Source organism: Oryx dammah, unplaced genomic scaffold, assembly GCF_014754425.2.
Source record: "Oryx dammah isolate SB20612 unplaced genomic scaffold, SCBI_Odam_1.1 HiC_scaffold_11163, whole genome shotgun sequence".
Taxonomy (NCBI): domain Eukaryota; kingdom Metazoa; phylum Chordata; class Mammalia; order Artiodactyla; family Bovidae; genus Oryx; species Oryx dammah.
Window position 1 is genome coordinate 3,186,865 of NW_024080556.1, and position 19,417 is coordinate 3,206,281.

General features: G+C 37.5%; 1 protein-coding gene across 1 annotated transcript in view; it reads right to left on the minus strand.

The window, feature by feature from the left end:
* LOC120860692 (R-spondin-2) overlaps positions 1-19,417 on the minus strand; it is a 189,584-nt gene that overhangs the window by 54,690 nt on the left and 115,477 nt on the right. The window contains exons 3-4 of the mRNA XM_040236443.1: positions 4,152-4,295; positions 1,961-2,149 (exon numbers count right to left, since the gene is read on the minus strand). Of these exons, the coding sequence (XP_040092377.1) occupies positions 1,961-2,149; positions 4,152-4,295 (333 nt within the window). The remainder of the gene's footprint in view (positions 1-1,960; positions 2,150-4,151; positions 4,296-19,417) is intronic.

Here is a 19,417-nt window from a genome sequence, read left to right on the forward strand (position 1 = left end):
TTTATTGCAGAGTCATTTTCCATTTTTATCAATTTTATGTTAGTTCCTTTTTTATAAAACAGAAAACAAATTCCAGTATAACTTATAAACCTAATAACTTCAAAGGTTACTTAAAATTTTAATTTATTAAGCTGAATATGTTGATACAGGGACTAGAGCAATAGCTTATCTCTGCAAATGTCTATCCTAATAAATATTATTTGGCAAAACCTACATGTAAATTAAATGAGTTCATCACTGGTTCACTTTTCAAAGAAAATATTAACAGATGATACATAAACTTTTGTTTTGACATGATTTTAATTGCTGACAGTATCATGTTATATCTCTTAAGACAGTACACTGCTTTTGGAAGCATAAAAAAAATGCAATAAGCATTATAGGTTAAAAATCTAGCTGTTATCTACCAAATTCTCAGCAAGACCAGGGCTAAGTCAAAATAGTTTCTGAGGGGAGGGGGGCATGCTGGTTCTTGTTACACATAAGCATGTTTGTTATAGGAGCATTTTCAGGTTAATTTTTGCTATTAACGTAAACCACAATTGGGGGACCATGTTGCTGGAAGAGGAGTGGGGGGTAGTTATATAAACAATATACAACAAAGAAAGCCTTTATTCCCAATACCTGAATACATCGGGTTTGTTTTTAGGCACAAGGTTGCAGGTTAAATGCTCTCAGCTATCCAAGAAGTGGCTTATTAGTTTTGTAAGAAAATATTTTCTTATATTTTGACTGAAAAATACCCAGTTTAACTGAACAAAACCATCCTTGTTAGTGCAAAGCAGACCCAAAAAAACTTTGTTTCAAAGACTCAGCAAGGAAAAGCAAAACTAATTCAAGAGGAAAAGCTGCCTTCCTAATAGTAGCTTCTGAATCTGGATCTAATAGTTCTCAAAAGGCCGACTGGAGTCTTCAAGTCTTAAAAGTTTTGTCTTCCTCCATGGATCACAGACATTCTCTATGAGGCAGCAGAATGTGGATATAAATCCATTCTAAGCAGATATATATTCTTCTCTGGGCTACAGCCACAAAGCTGAAAGCTATGCCCCAACAGCAAGAACGAAGGCAAACAAAAGTTTTGATTGTTTCATAGGGCAATTTTCTACATGCAACTTTCGTTTTTAGCTCTTCTGTTTTGTGCACGAGAAAAATCCTAACTTCATTTTTGGCAATGCGGCATCCGCTAGTGATAAAATAAACAGTAACAAGAGATTATGCTTTCAGAAGCACAGCATCAGCGCTAAGAACTGCATTTCAACATACTGACTCGGCTCCAGCCAGCACCTGAGCTATGTACACTTCTCCCAATTTGTAAGTGGGCCTAATCCTGTTATTACAGAATAATTACTGCAAATCAGCACAATTACTACAAAGACACAAATAAACATACACATACTAGTAGCTGTTTTCCACAAATTATTATCAAAACAGAGAACCGGCTAATTGTGGCAACATTAAGACAATGTTTATTCCTCCCAGTGTTTGGGCAAGTTTATTTTAAGTTGTCATCTTCAACTAGTAGTGATACAGATGATTTTACGGATTCCATAAACTTTTCTAATCTAAACTCTTCTCAACTGAAAGTTGGCTGCTTCTCTTAGAGCAACATCTGCAAAGGCCTGATTTCATAAGAACTAGCTTTTATGGTACATTAGTGAAAAAAAAGAAAAAAACACTGACACACACATACACACACTTTTAGAAATCTCGTTTTAAAAGTTATTTGTAAAGTTGTCTTCCAAATTACTTTCAAGGTATCATGAAATTAAACAGTCATTTTATATTCTTCACAATTTAAGCATTTGTCTCTAAGGAAGTTCGATGTGGAATTTTACTCTCTTGCCAATGTTATTATCAGGTTTCCTTCTTGGATAAATATTCTTTATTGGGAGCAAGGGTGGTTAGGGAGGAGGAAAATCCAGAAAGCACATAGTCCACAATAGGGATGATCTGAACTCACCTCCTGGACAATGCCTCATGGCCATCTTACATCTCCTGGATTCAGCAATGGTTGGACATGGTATCGTGTCTTTTGCTGGCTTTTTAACAATTTGCCGTGTTCTGGTTTCCAGACCCCACTTAAATCCACATGTGCGATTATTTCTGCTACAAGTTCCCCATTCACTCCAGTGGCCAACCTCACATCCTTCTAATAGAGAAAAAACAAACACAGATAACAATTTGGTATACATTTCTCCATTGTTACAAAATTTATATAGCAGTATTTCTCTACTCCTTCACTTTCAGATACCAAAAATCAAGCTGTACAGCCCACAAGACCTATATACACCTTTTGGGAAATTTTGGCATTATGGAGTTACAGGTAATGGTAAAAAACTGCCACATAAGTAATTTAAGAACTATTACTTTCTTTTTGTCCTTGTTCATTTTTTGATGAGATGCTAACTGGTCCATTCTAAAGACACTGAGTATATTATCTTTAAAAGATTCAACAGCTAAAACCTACAGTAAAATATAGTGTTTTCTTACCATGAAGAGGAGACAAGATTTTACAGGTAAATTCTCCATGCCCCCACTGAATTTCACAAGTGTGTTAGTTTTAGTTAGAAGTAAATATTAATACTTCATGAAAAGGATACAGAGTGTTTTTGCATTTTCTGATTATCTCATTTCCTTTAATAGGTGTCTGAAAACCACAGTAGGTATTTATTCCCTAAATTGATGCTATAGTTTAAAAAGTAAACAAATATTAGATATTTGAAAATGTATGTTTTCCCAGGTATGTAAAAACTTTTAGCATTCTCCTTTTTTAACTTCATATAATGAAAAAGTAGGCTACTCTGCAACTCCCCGGGATAAAAAGAACAAAAATATACAGAGTTAAGCCTCATCAAATTTACCATTAAAAGCCCCTAGTGTAATAGCAGAAGAGGACTCAAGCACAGAATCCACACACAATGAATATTTCTTCATCCAGATCTCATAAGGCGTCATGGTGACTCTTAGGTTTTTCAAAGCTATTTAAGATTTTTATCCAGGGGAATACATAGGACTGCTGTTAAATTGTTAGGACTACTGTTAATATGTTAATGCTTAAAAGTTTCCTAAGAACTTCCTCTGGACTTCTGTAATTGGTTTGGGTCTCGCCTCTCAAAAACAAATCCAACATTTTGAATGTGCTCTTTTGGTGACTTTTCTATATTTCTCAATAGAGTGTTGCTTATATGCATGTATTAATTCACATGTATATAGGAACATAAGCACGCAGTTCTTCAAAACTCTCTCATTTAAATGTGTTCTCTGCAAGCTTTCAAATATAGTTACAGACTACTTTGGTATTTATGCAGGAAAAAAGTTCTCAACTGAAGTCTCCATTTTAAAAAGATGGAAAGTCTGATTCATAATACATTGCTCTGTTGTACACCATATCAGATATAAAACATGGCAAATAAAATTCAGGCATGTTGGGGGTGGGGGTGGTGAAGATGCCATTACACTTGATTCAGCCATTTATCAAAATGTAGGTACTGACAGAGCTTTACATTTTAATCAGTGGCATTAAAAAATGCCAAAAGGTTTTTTAAACACAACCCCCCCAAAAACTGGTAAAAATATGTATTCCTAAATATTATTTACAAACAGCATATATGTGCAGATTAAATTATGCATTCTACATACCTAAATTTAGTAAAATTGTTTTAATGCACTTTGCAACATGCAGTCAATCATCAACAAAGTATATGTGGCACACACACAAAAATCTCTTCCTAATTGATTTTTTTATACAAATGTGTGGCTAAGCAAGAAGATACAAAATTAATACGTAAATGAAAATGATAGACTTAAACAGTTTCTTCTAAACAAAATGTTCTTCTCTAACAGTTACTAATAAGATAGTTAAGAAATAGATATATTACATAGATCATAAAAACATTATTCTCAGCATTTCAGTAGTTTAACCTAATGTTCTACCAGCAAATTTTGTAGCAAAATATAATTTATGATACTACCCAATGGCAGAATGACTAAATAACTCAGTAACATAGAACTTCAATAATTTTCGGTTCTAATTAATAACATGAGAACCGATTTGTTTTTAGGATGGATACATCCAGCATGCATTTTTTCCCCCAAGAAACAGGTGTTAAAATAAAAGTGGAAATTTGAAAGTTACATGAAACACTACTCACCCACACATTCCATGGTTTCATCTAATGGTGCAAAACCATCTGGACATTCCTCAAAGCAACGGCCTCTATGCAAATAAAAGCCTACTTTGCACTTGGTACAAAAGTCTTTGCTAAAGCAAGAATCACAGTTTTCTATTCTGCATCCTAAAAACAATAAAGAGAAAGTTTCAGTCAAACAATTTACTGGTTTTGCAAGTAAAACTTTCATAAACTCACCAGTTAACTCAATTGGAATTCTAGTGGTCAGAGAAATATGTGTTTAGCTCATTAGTTTCCTGATGCCATCTCCTTCTACATCACTCCTACCTCTTCCAACAGCTCACCACATCAATAAGCTGAGACAAAATTGCAGCCTGGGGCCCTAGGCAGCATGAGACCCTTCAGAAATTTTTGCAACTCTAAATGGGATTAAAATGAAGGTTAAAAAGAAAAACATCCCCACTACAAATGACACTGCTGCTGGGATTGTAGTCTGTTCTGCTCTTCCAAAGACGTACTATGAAAAATGCAATGGAAACAATCTAATCAGTCTCTTTTGTTCCAAGACAGTAAATTAAAATTCTGTAATGCATTTGCTTTCATCAGCAAGTGTCAACCAGGATGGGGACTTTAGGTCATTTTTTGGAAGACCCACAATGTGCCATACATTTCCACTTCACGACAATCCATCAGGGTGAGCAGTAGTACCCCTGTTTTGCAAATAAGAAGCCTGAGACTAAGTCAAGAAGTTGGTAGTGGCTGAGTTGGCGCTGAGAGCCCCTACACAGACTTCCTTCTAAATCTATTCTCTATAACACATTAACTGCATTTCGTTGGAAACAGTTGATGAAAGAGAAGTGCTTTCACGTCTGCCAGGTATGGTTTTGACCTTGACTCCCAGCTCTGACCTTCCCAGTTCTTGACTTTGAACAGCTATTTATACAGGCCTCTCTGAGTCTCTATTTCCTCTGTATAAAACAAGGGTGTCACTAACTTTGTAAGGCTGTTGTGAGGATTTGAAATAACACATGTAAATGGACTAGCTTATAATTGGTGGTCTGCACCAGTGGATTAGAAACATATATTTTTCCATCAAACCATTCACATTACAACAAGGTATAAAGAGAAGCAATAATTTAGACTTGTACTCAAGATCAGATTCCCTGGTATGCCAGTAACATCTGGGCCAGAGGTAATTGGCATGTATAGGTGAAAATAAATAGACTCTAAACTACTCTTCAAGGAGAAGGAAGGAAAGGTTTGAGAATTGGTTAATTGAAAGGTGAGGTTTTCAACAGATTACAGTACATTATTACTTGTAACAGATTTAATTGCTGGCAATTAACAGCACATAAAGCTCTATGAAAACTCCCTGGCAACACTTTTACTCATTTAACAAGCCTCTGAGTAACTGTATTTGGTGATTTAATGATTCAGAAAAGCTTTCAAATCTAGTTTCTGCAACCAAAGATATAACTGAGTAAAAAGTATAACCAAAACATGAAATCATTGAATTCCAAAATTTTAAAAATTAAGGCAAAGCCAAAATGTGGACTATAAACACTAAAAAAAAGTTTCTGTTAAAACAATTACAATATAAATAATGACAGTTCCTAGACTTATAAGAAGACAGTGGCAACTCATCACCTTTTAATTTTGAATCTAAACAGGACTTTATGTATTAAATGACCACCCTGAAGCAGCTATTTCAACTTCTAAAATGTTACCCAAATTTACAATTGGAAAACCAACTATGTGTGGGTGAAAGTCCATAGTCAAATTATACTATTGCTCTTTTAGGGGAGGATGGTGGGCATAGAAGAACAATTTATCACCCTATAAAATGTTCATCTGTAGTCTTAAATGCTGTAACCTATATTTTAGTAGAACAGTGACCTATTGCTGGTCAGTAGCTTCTTAACCATGGTCAAAATACATGACCATCCTGTCCACAAATTGTTGGCTTTCTTGCTACCTTTTTTTTTTTTTAAAGCAAGCCGCCTTTCTTGTTAGCAGTATTATTTTCCAAGAAGTAATGATAAACATTCCAAAGTATAAAAGAGAACTAAAGGGTGAAGAGAACAATGCATTATATTTTTAAAAAGAGAAGACTGTACACTTCATAAATCAGCTTGTTATCTATAAGAGCTGATTTTAACCTGGTCTGCACCAACAAGCCTTCTGGCCAAAGAGTTATAACAGTATGCATTTGGAAATAATTTTACAAGATCCTTTCTTGATCATTACTGTTACCTGTAGGCCCCTTTCCTCATTTCATTCCATGCTCCTAATACCAGTGCATAGAATGATAGGTATTCCAGAAATTCCACATTCTCTCTAAAGTCCCCCTTTCCAGGTGTAAATCTGGCTAAAAGAAAGTTTAATTATTTGTTCTCAAATTTAAGTACAATAAAATATTGATGCATTCAAATTGTAAAACACTTAAACCATGAAAAAGCACAAGGTGAATTATAAGCAATGACTGAGAATAAGCTCTAAGCCACATTATTAAATGAAAAAGGCAAGTGCAGGGTATAGAGAATACGATGCAATAAAACCACGACATGAGTGTATGTGTGTCTGTATGGAGTAGCCTAGAGAAGTTAATTTGGGAATGGGAATGTGGAATTTTGAAATGTTAAAAGTTATATTTCTGAGCTATGAATCTTTTAATTGTAATATATTTATGTACTAAAAGTAAAACAAAAGTGATTTTTCGATACATACTTGTGACCTACTTAAATATACAGAAAATACCACTATATTAACATTCCAAATGAAATTCTTTTGATTTTTTACCAGGCAAGACTGAATAAAAAAATATTATCCTATGCCAATTGTTTTTTTCAGATTTGGGAGCATGAAATTATACCCCTTATAAAGTGAAAGTGAACTCGCTCAGTCATGTCTGACTCTTTGCGTCCCCATGGACTGTAGCCCACCAGGCTCCTCCATCCACGGAATTTTCCAGGCAAGAGTACTGGAGTGCCATTTCCTTCTCCAGAGGATCTTTCCCACCCAGGGATCAAACCTGGGCCTCCTACACTGCAGACAGGTGCTTTTACCATCTGGGCCACGAGGGAAGCTATATATGACAGGGACCCACAGGTGACAGTAACCATCAGGAAAGGGTCTTGTACATGATAATGGTATCCCTGCCTTAGCCTTCCAAATCATCATTTGACCATCTCTTGCCAGTATCCTTTGTTTTCACATGTTCGGGGGTGCTTTCCAAATCATTAGGAAAATAGCTAAACACTGTTTATTCATTGAAGCATTTAAATAATGGACTTGATTGGTGGTAAAGAATCCACCCTTATGGCAGAAAGTGAAGAGGAACTAAAAAGCCTCTTGATGAAAGTGAAAGAGGAGAGTGAAAAAGTTGGCTTAAAGCTCAACATTCAGAAAACGAAGATCATGGCATCTGGTCTCATCACTTCATGGCAAATAGATGGGGAAACAGTGGAAACAGTGTCAGACTTTATTTTGGGGGGGGGGCGTCCAAAATCACTGCAGATGGTGACTGCAGCCAAGAAATTAAAAGACGCTTACTCCTTGGAAGAAAGTTATGACCAACCTAGCTAGCATATTAAAAAGCAGAGATATTACTTCGCCAACAAAGGTCTGTCTAGTCAAGGCTATGGTTTTTCCAGTAGTCATGGATGGATGTGAGAGTTGGACTGTGAAGAAGGCTGAGCACCAAAGAATTGATGCTTTTGAACTGTGGTGTTGGAGAAGACTCTTGAGAGTCCCTTGGACTGCAAGGAGATCCAACCAGTCCATCCTAAAGGAGATCAGTCCTGGGTGTTCATTGGAAGGACTGATGCTGAAGCTGAAACTCCAGTACTTTGGCCACCTCATGAGAAGAGCTGACTCATTGGAAAAGACCCTGATGCTAGGAAGGATTGGGGGCAGGAGGAGAAGGGGACGACAGAGGATGAGATGGCTGGATGGCATCACTGACTCGATGGATGTGAGTTTGAGTGAACTCCGGGAGTTGGTGATGGACAGGAAGGCCTGGCATGCTGTGATTCATGGGGTCGCAAAGAATTGGACACGACTGAGCGAGAGAACTGAACTGAAAGAATCCACCTGCAATGAGGGAGATACAGGCTCAGTTCGTAGGTCCAGAAGATCCCCTGGAGAAGGGAATGGCAACTGACTCCAGTATGCTTGCCTGGAGAATCCCATGGACAGAGGAGCCTGGCAGGCTACAGTCCATGAGTTGCAAAGAGTTGGACATGACTGAGGGACTAAGCATGAATCCAATAACAGCCTTTGCTATAACTACAGGCTTCCCTGGTGGCTAAGATGTTGAAGAATCTTCCTGCAATGTAGCAGATTGGGTTCGATCCCTGGGTAGGGGAAATCCTGTGGAGAAAGAAATGGTTACCTACTCCAGTATCCTTGCCTGGAGAATTCCGTGGACAGAGGAGCTTGGCAGGCTGCAGTCCATGAGGAAACAAAGAGCTGGGCATTACTGAATAACTAACACTTTCACTTTTCACTTTTGAATGGTGCCAAGTTGTAATGGTTCCAAATCGGGAAAGGAGTACATCAAGGCTGTATATTGTCACCCTGCTCATTTAACTTATATGCAGAGTACATCATGAGAAATGCTGGGCTGGAAGAAGCACAAGCTGGAATCAAGATTGCCAAGAGAAATATCAATAACCTCAGATAAGCAGATGACACCACCCTTATGGCAGAAAGCAAAGAACTAAACAGCCTCTTGATGAAAGTGAAAGAGGAGAGTGAAAAAGTTGGCTTAAAACTCAACATTCAGAAAACTAAGATCAAGGCATCTGGTCCCATCACTTCATGGCAAATAGATAGGAAACAGTGACAGACTTGCGGGGCTCCAAAATCAGCAAATGGTGACTGCAGCCATGAAATTAAAAGATGCTTATTCCTTGGAAGAAAAGTTATGACCAACCTAGGCACCATATTAAAAAGCAGAGACATTACTTTACCAACAAAGGTCCATCCAGTCAAAGCTATGGTTTTTCCAGTAGTCATGTATGGATGTGAGAGTTGGACCATAAACAAAGCTGAGGGCTAAAGAATTGATGCTTTTAAACTGTGGTGTTGGAGAAGACTCTTGAGAGTCCCTTGGACTGCAAGGAGATCCAACCAGTCCATCCTAAAGGAGATCAGTCCTGAGTGCTCATTGGAAGGACTGATGTTGAAGCTAAAACTCCAATACTTTGGCCTCCTGATGTGAAGAACTGACTCACTTGAAAAGACTCTGTTGCTGGGAAAGATTGAAGGCAGGAGGAGAAGGGGACAACAGAGGATGAGATGTTTGGATAGCATCATCGACTCAATGGATATGAATTTGAGTTAGCTCTAGGAGTTGGTGATGATATGGAAGCCTGGCATGCTGCAGTCCATGTGGTTGCAAACAGTCAGACATGACTGAGCTGAACTGAACTGAAGTTGTAATGTGATCCAACGCTCCTCTGACCTTCATACCTTCCTGGTCTCAGTCACTCTTTGCCATAACATAAAACCAAAGCAGACCACCTACACATTGAGCAACCTGAACTGACACAAGTAATTTAATCATGAACACCTTGGAATCAAAAGTTTTTTTAAAGCAAACAACTGCATAAAACCACCTACCCTGCCAGTATGCTTCCTGACATACTTCAGCCCCTGAAAGCCTTTGCTCCCTGGCTTCAGGTCCAACCACAACCCGTTGCCCAGTTCAGCCACTTCTCTTGAAACTGAAGAGAGTTCTAAAAAACCACCATTTGTGCAGCCTCATAGATCTGTCCTTTCCCCTCCAGCCAGAAGCCCGTCCCCAAAATTCTTAAGCTTTAAACAACTAATATTCACATCAACTCTATTAACTCATTTTTATACAAAGGTATATTTGTATATAAAAGTAAAACATCCTCATTACAAATAAAAATTCAAAACAATACAGAAGCTTTAACAGAAAATACAGAAATATTCTTTCTTACCTGAATGACACACCATGTCTACTCCCCAGAAATAGCCACTGTATTAAAACATCAGGAAAATCTTTATGTCCATTTTATAAACAAGTGAGTTTCAAAATACCAATGGGATCATTCAGTACACTGGTAAGCTTTATCATACTGCCTAAGAAAATAGGTTTATCAAACTTGACTAAACATAGGCCTTGTCTATAAAAATCTGGGCTTTAAGTCTCTATTCAGAAATACAAGACTCTGCTTTATCCAATGTACATGTTTCTAAATTACAATGCCTCCTCAAAAATGTAATCCACCGAATGAGGACTGCCAGTGTTGGTTTAAGTAAAATACTGTCCAAGTAAAACTGTGTCCAAATGCTAACTGATAGGGCTGTCATTTGGCAAGGGAGGCTTGCTCCAGCCAAGAAACAGAAAAATAGCCCGGGTATCCCTTCTGTCCTCCCACAGGATCCATACTGTCTCCATTATAACAGTTCTCAAGTTATACTCTAGTCCAGTTCAATAGTTCATTCCAAACATTCTCAAAAAATGGCAGTATGTGCCAGGTATTGTGCCATTTTATGAGAACATAAAATTATAATACTCGTTCCCTGTCCTGAAGGTGCAAAAGCTAAAGAGAAGGGGCCATGTGCCACTTTCAGGGCATTGCAACATAACCTAAGAGATATTAGAAGCATGTGCTGGGTACATTAGAGGCAGAGAAGAAAGATCCATTTCTCTTCTGCTATTACAAACTTGATTTTTTTTTTTTTTCAATCTGTGAATTCCTTGTCTCTAACACAGTGCCGGACACATGGTTGAGTTTTAGAGCTTGCCAAGAGAATGCCATTTAAAAACTCAATTCCTTTATATTTAAAAACTCATTTGAATGTTTAATATGAGATGGCTTTGCACATGCACTGTAAATATCTTTAATATAAAAAGAAAAACTATGGTTGCTAGTAAAAGACTACAAATCGTATTGGAGGAACAAATAGTCCAACATCTGAAAACAATTATAATGAGAATGTAAATATGGAAGTGTGGCAGGTCATAGCAACTATGGAAGTTGGAACCTGTGCTGAGCAGGTGTGAGATGGAGGGGAGAGAAGAGTCCAAAGAGGGCAACCCCATCTATAAAACATAGTGGAGATGGTTCCCACGGTGTGTGATGGTCCCTGAGGCGAGAATGAACTGCAGGTTAGATGGAGGGAGTTACTTGAGTTTAGATGAATGTGGGTGGGGAATCTCACCTCTTAGTTTGTTTAGTTTCAAAAAAGGACGTAAAATTGTAAACTATCTCTACTTTGAGTGGTTTTAAGTGTTTGAGTAACAAATGAAGAAAAATGAAGTTCAAGATTAGGTCTTCATCTAACTAGATGTAAGAGGTCCCCATAGACTGAGCATGGCTGTTTTATTCCCTCACTTCAACAGATAAGGGCCCCTTGGGGCCAGACAACAGGATGGTAGCTAGTGTATGTGTGCTAAATTGCTTCAGTTGTGTCCAACTCTTTGCAACCTAGAGGCATAGATAAAAAAGCAAAGTTCCTGCACTTCAGGATCTTCTGTCTACTAATAAAAAAGGTATCCAGACAGGCAACAAGGAAATAATGTAACTATGCTAAAGTTTATACAGGGTGAGCTGGGGAGAGCTTATTTTCAGCTAACCAGGTGGTACTAGAATTAAAGAACTTGCCTGCCAATGCAGGAGACATAAGAGATGCAAGTTCAGTCCCTGGGTCAGGAAGATCCCCTGGAGGAGGGCATTGCAACCCACTGTAGTATTCTTGCCAGGAAAATCCCATGGACAGGGGAGCCTGGACAGGACTGAAGCAACTTAGCATGCATGCATACAAGCTTCTTGAAAGCAGGAAGAGAGTGGAGGTAAGGGAAAACCACTAAGAGGCTCATACTCTAAGAGCTAACAGCTACGGAAAAAGAGTTACAATGAACCAACAGAACCAACAAACAGGGTGGGTGAGAAGGTGATCCCCCTCACCTCTCTCCTCTTCCTGTGGTGCCTCACGACTCAAGGCCTTGACACCACGAGAGAGTTTTATCATCTCCCCAGCAAAATCTAGATGACAAAAACCATCTCTTATTTGAATATCACTGTGTGGCCAATAATATAAACAGAAAAATGAAAACCTTAAATGAAAAAAAAAAATCAACCTTTGCTCAACTCAACTGTGCAAATGTAATTCGTAATTCTATAGGTTGCAATCAATTATTGGAGAAAGGAAGGAGTCGGTGAGGTAGAGAGGACCTCAGACACACACTGAGGAGTCTGTTATTTCTTGGTCACCAGGGCTGTGGGCCTCAGGCTCCTCAGTACGTTGTGAATATCTGATTGCGTGTGGTTCTCTAATCATTAGTGTTGGCACCTCCATTCAGAACCTGGCAGACACACCCACGCAGAAACAGGGCACAGGGGGTAAGGGCATTCAGTCTTCAGGTTGCAGTTGCAAGAATCAAAGAACAGCAAGTCAACCCCTGGAAAACTAGAGGCTTCTCGGCTCAGTGCACGCTCATCTTTGAACAGAAATTAAAGGAACAGGTTGTTCCAAAAAGACATTTGAAATTAGACTTTAAGCAGTTGTTTCACATGGAAAGTACTAGACTGTGTAACTTCATATGAGGTTTCTTAAAATTGTTTAAATATTTTTAGGCTTCTCTAACAACTTCAAATACTGCTGTTTAACATTCCTTCTCAAAACATGCAATGGTTTATAAATATCCCTAAATAAAGTTTTTCAGCTTTATGTTACCCAAGTCATTCCTCTGCAACGTGTACTATTGCAGTAATCCCATTAGAGTAGGGGCTGATGAAAACTTATGACTTAAAATCTAAAATTACATTTTTTCTGGTAAGGTCTAGTTACACATAGCTCATCAGAAACTTCATTATAGTTCAACCTAAAGGAAAAAAAGGACAGATTCAGAGGCTTCAGGACTCAGTGTTTCATACTTGGAATTGTGCTATTTGAATGATGATGCAGAAACGCAGCATTAATTTCACTAAATGAGGAGAAGATCCAGGATAGAAGTCTGTGTAAAGCCCACCAGAATGGATTTAAATCAAGAGTGTCTTTATTATTCAGGGGAGTTAAAACAGAGCGAAATTCAACTATGTCAAGTGCAGAAGAGGACACTTTGAACAAGAACCAAAGGCAGAGAATAAGAACTATGCTGAGAATATAGTGTTCTTGCAAATAGTATAGTGGTTAGCAGAGCTGAGGTTACAGTCTTGGCTCCCTTACCGTTGTGTGACTGTCAACAAGTCAGTAAAGCTCTCTTTGGCTCAGTATCCTCACCTTTAAAAAGGAGGTAACATCAGGCCCTATCTCAGAGTTGAGAAGAGTCAGAGGTTTAACAGAGACAAAGGTCTCAGCATAATATCTAAGAAAAGAATGTGAACTGTTATAAGTGCAAAAACTTGCCAACAAGGATAGTTTAAGATGTCATGTGGAAGGAAGCTCAAATAAGGTATCAGGATACTGTGTGTATGGGTATATGTGTATATATTTTAATTATATATCCTATACATTCATATAAATTTTAACTATGTACCTCTGAGTATATATGTATATATATATATGTACTACTCAAATGAAAGGCATTATCCAAAGACCACTGTCTATAATAAACATAGTATATCCTTACTCTTGTTTAGGTCACACAGCTAAATACACTGAATATGATCATTTGTTGAGTATCGACATGGAAAGTCGTCTACTTCAAACATTCAGAGCCAGGATTTAGGAAAATTGAGATCTAAATGTAATTTTGAATTTGGTGGGGGGAAAAGTTACATCCTCTTTGTGCCCTAGTCCCTTTACTGTCAAATACGAGGAGAAAATACCTGACTTACCTATATGAGAGTATCAAGTTAAAGATCAGAACATAAGAAAAGGTTAAAAGATACCACATGAAATCTGTATTACATTCTAGAGCCAAATAAACCTAACCTTCAGCAGATTGCTTCAAATATTCAGCATCCCTTTCTAAGCACTATAAAGATGTTCAGTTTATGAAGTACATTAAAGATGGCATGGCCTTTGGAGCAGTGACAAGGATGGGAAAAATCTTGCCCTGACAGCAATTTTAATCCCCAAATTGCAATTTGGTAGAATGAATGAATTCAGTCCAAAAATGTATACACTGTTTTTTTCAGATAACTACAGAATTCGGTTTTATATGCCAAAGTGTGTTGTTAGTTGCTCAGTTGCATCTGACTCTCTGCAACCCCATGAACTGTGGCCTGCCAGGCTCCTCTGTCCACGGAATTCTCCAGCTAAGGATACTGGAGTGGGTTGCCATTTCCTCCTCCACAGGATCTTCCCAACCCATGTCTCCTGCACTGCAGGCAGATTCTTTACCAGCTGAGCCACAAGTGAAGCCCAATATCAGAATTGAAGCCTTATTTCAATTTCAGAGTATATATATGTTGTCAAAAATTGTTTTCTCCTGATTTAAAGTGTTACAACACTTCTTTTGAAAAACCCTCAAATTTGTAAAATATGTTGCTGGTACCTTCACTGCAACATCTGACTATTTAAAAATTATATCTTGCCCACCCACACAAAGAAATCTGAAGAAACATTGAGCCTTGTGTAAAATCATGTGGTCAAATAATAAGGAACTATAAAAGTGTTGGCTTCATTTCTCATATGTTCAAGTGATGGATACTTGAAATAACTCTCAAAACAATGGGAATACAAAGCTAGGTGTTTAAAGGGCTTTTTTTCCCCCCATTTAAAGAATATGAAAGAAAGGGATGACTACCTCAAAATAAAATAGAAAAGGAATGTGATAACAGTGAAAGAAATTTCAAAAATTATAAACCAAATTAATATCTCTTTTCAGATTTTAAATTCCTGCCAGTAGCCAACCTCTCATGTAGGTTACTCCTGTGCTTTTCTTTTTTTGGTAGCTTGTTACCCTTTTATATTAAGGTGGAACCAAAGCAGTTTAATAAATTTCAGACCTGAGACTTAGCTGAACTCTTCCAAATGTTGGAAAACGCAGATCTCTCCACCTAACTAAATGGAAAAGCATATGTAAGCTAATATATGCCTTGCACTCCACTCAACCTCCATCCAAGGAAAATAGGAAGCTCTCTCAATTCCTTCACACTCCAGAAAGGTAAAAGCCTTTCACCTTTTCCTGTAAAAGGCCAGACAGTGGGTATTCCAGGTGTTGTGGGCCGTACAGTCTCTGTCTAAACATGATTAGATTAGATGATTACACATGACTGTTTTCCAATAAAACTTTATTCATGAACCCAAACCTTACAGTATCATTTTTATGTGTCATAAAATACCATTTTTCTAACTTTCTCCAACCAATAAAAAATCTGAAAATTATTCTCACCTTAAGGGTCCTACCCAAAAGGTGACAGGCCTGATTTTGCTGCTGGTCATATGATGCTGACTATGAAAGCTAGAAAATGATGGAAATTCATGGGCACATTAGAAAGGGGAAAAAAATAAAAAGAATTTCATTCTTAAAACACCAAATGAAAGCACTTAAGCTTAGAGAGATATAGAGATATCTTATACACACTGGCTGTATAAGACAAATATAGTATCAAACAAATACAAGGATGCTGCAATTTAGTTATTTCAGCATGGGACAATATTACTTCAATGTTCACCACACTATATTGATAAATTTAAAAGGATGACTACTTATCAGTTTGCAACAGGTCAAAATTCCAGCCTATTTTAATAAGCTTTTACTTTCTCAATTATGTGTGGCGTTCATTTGTCAGTGAAGGGGTTGACTGAAGAGGAAGAAAAAGAATACTTTTACAAAACAAGATTTTGGCTAAAACCTGCATCGTGTTTGTATCTAGTGATATGATCTGATCTATTTACCCAGCTCTGTTTGTGAAAGTAGCTTCGTCATGTCTGCTAACTCGTTTGATGATAAAAGTAGCTTCGGTCTTTGCTCTGCCATGCGGTGGCAGCCAACCCTGAGGCTTGTCAGTGGACTAACCTTGCTCTCTAAGTAGGAATAATACTACCACCATCATAGGATTGTTGAGAGCAAATGAAAGAATGTACTGAAAAGCACTTTAAAAATGAAAGTGCAAAAAAGGTGCCGTACACAAGGGGAAATAGTGCAAGGTAGCATCCGTCTTTAACAGAGAATGATATTGTTGGACTTGGGTGTATCCTGAAATAATAGGCTCATTCAAGAGAGCTGCAAAACCCACAAGAAAACTAAATGTAAGCTTGAAAAAGAGCTCTTCTGTTAAACATCAGGACAGACTCTTTCCAAACCTTGCTAGCATACTTTAAAAATTTTTAATATTTTATAAGTAGTATTGAAAATCACATAGCTGTGTTTGCCGCAGAGAGGAAGCTCTTAGAATATCTATTTGATGTAATCTGTCTTCCAGATCAAATAGCAAGAAAGAGCACCCTTTGAGTTTCCTCTAGAGGTTATCTGATACAATTAAAGCAGTGTCTTTCTTGCTACAAGTAGTCACAGCATGGCTACCCTAGGTCGGCATAGTAAACAACTGCAGCGTGAAGGTGAATAACCATAACTGGAGTTGTGAATAGTCTCTCCGATCTGGCCTACATCTTAAATCCTTGATGGTTTAAACATACTGGTGTTTCAGATCACAACGATCAAACTAAGATTGTTTGACTGCAACTACCTGAGGACTTCTGTGATCTTTCAAAAATATAAGTTAGTCATGTCATTTTCTTGCTTTAAATTTTTTCAATGGCTCTCCTTCACTCCTGGAATCAGTTCAAACCTTTAGTTTTCAAACACAAGATCCTTCTCGCTAGACATACCCATCTATTAATACTACTTTCATTCATCACCCTGTGTACCTTTCACCCTAGCCATGAAGTTTCCTCAAAACCCCTCAAGTCTCCCAGCACCAAGATGCCCATGATGGTAATTCTTCTCATAATTGTTAATAACTATGTTCACTATAATCACCCTATTAAATGGAGAGCCCCGGAGAAGACAGAGCATGTCTTACTCTATTCAGTATTCACAGGGCACGGGTGCTTGACACAACAGATGGCGACAGATGTATCTGCTGAATGACTAACAAATTTAACAGTGAATCTCTTTCAGGTTAGAATCAACACTGAAGCAGAATCCACCTCATGAATTTTAATGCAATAACATGATTTTGTTATAAAGAAAAATACTTAAATAATAAAGAGCTCCATTTCCAAATTAGGCATCAATTTATTACAAACTACACTGAAGCGCCTATGTTTCATTTTTTGTCTTTAAGAAATAAAAGTATGCATATTCATGTAAAACAAGTAAAGATAAGATTTGGAAGGAGAGACTGAACACAGCAGAAAGTAGACTTAAAATACATATAAAGTCACAGAGAAATCAATATTAGAGAAGTGAATGGCCAATACCAGGTAGTACTCCATTACCAAGTTTTTTATAGATATTTATGAGAATTATTATGAATTAGAAGTTTGTTATTAGAATTATAAATTATAAGGTTACTAGGAACTAGAAGGTTATTATTTCAGAGTGTGTTACACAATTTGTCTAAGCTTGCAAAGCTACAAACTTACTGCAAAAGCCCAATCAGAGCCCAAGAGTTCCTTGTAATACAGTGTTCTTTTAAAGTGATTTTCCACAAATTGATTTCTTTTAGAAAAACCAAATGTCTTGCAATTGTTAATGGGATTTAAAACATTTAAACTGACCATTCATTAAAAAAAAAATAGTCAAAGAAACTTTGATATCTTTCTATAATACTCAGGTTTGTAACTGTACATAACAGTTTTATCTATATTACATGGTTTATTTTTAAGGAACAGTATAATGGAAAGAATATTCCATTGGAGTCAGTATCTCAGACACTGAGGCCACTCTGCTACTGACAAATTGTGTGACTTTAGGGAAACACTTCCTTCATAAGCCTCAATATGCACATTTGTGGGGGTTGGGGGGAGAAGGGGGAGAGGGGACAGAATCAATTAGGTTTCTTCCAGATCTATGTGTAGTTTTTAATTAGTTTAAAGGAATTTCTACATGCTTGCCAGAGGCCTTGTAGGGTTGTGAACATACACAGATTAATCAGTGAAAGTGTTTATTAATTGAATAAAACATCTTCTCCTTTAAGAACTATTAGAAATATTCTATTATTACCTGCTTTCCTCACCACAGCGCAATAAGCTATGGCTTATCTTTATCTGAACTTTGTTTACAGAATGAAAAGATAGGAAATGTCTTCACAGTATACTCAAAAAAAAAAATGTCTTCACAGTATACTCAAAAAAAAAAAAAAGATAAAAAAATGAAAAAAAAAAAAAAGAACTCATAGCTAACAACATATTCAGTGGTAAAAAGCTGAAAGCATTTCTTCTCAAGATCAGAAATAAGACAAAGGTATCTATTCTTGCCACTTTTATTCAACATAGTTTTGTAAACCCTAACCACAACAATCAGAGAAGAAAAAAATAAAAGAAATCCAAATTGGAAAAGAAGTAAAACTGTCATTATTGAGCAGATGACATGATACTATACATAGAAAATTCCTAAAGATGCTATCAGAAAACTACTAAAGCTCATCAATGAATTTGGTAAAGTCACAGGATACAAAGTGAATCTGTTGAATTTCTGTAACAAGAGGGATTTCTGAAGGCATTCAGAATCCCAGCATGTTAGAGTAAACTTTTCATAGACTCCCCTGGTTTTTGTAGATAAGGACACTGGAGCTCACAATATGAGTCTCATCAGTTGTCAAAGAGTAAAGCTGTAATACCTGATCCATCTCCATTCTTGTGCCAGCTGTAGACAAGGCCGACAGAAGGCCCCTCTCTATCTGGGTAGTCAGCATGATCCTGCTTTTCTGCCAGTTAACACTCCCCTGCTCTTCCCTTTAAAGTCTGGTCCAAAATAAAAGTTTACAATGCTTCTGCTGCTGCTGCTGCTAAGTTGCTTCAGTCGTGTCCGACTCTGTGCAACCCCATAGACGGCAGCCCACCAGGCTCCCCCGTCCCTGGGATTCTCCAGGCAAGAACACTGGAGTGGGTTGCCATTTCCTTCTCCAATGCTTCTACTAGTGCAGTAAAAGTGAAGGTGTTAGTTGCTCAGTCATGTCCCACTCTTTGTGACCCCATGCCAGTCTCCTCTATACATAGAATTCTCCAGGAAAGAGTTCTGGAGTGGGTTGCCATTTCCTTTTCCAGGGGATTTTCCTGATCCAGGGATCAAACCTGGGTCTCCCACATTGCAGGCAGATTCTTTACTGTCTGAGTCCCTAGAAGAAGCTACTTTAAATCAGAATCTTTTGTCAGAAACTCTGTCCACAAAATCAAAGCATATGGGAATTAGATTC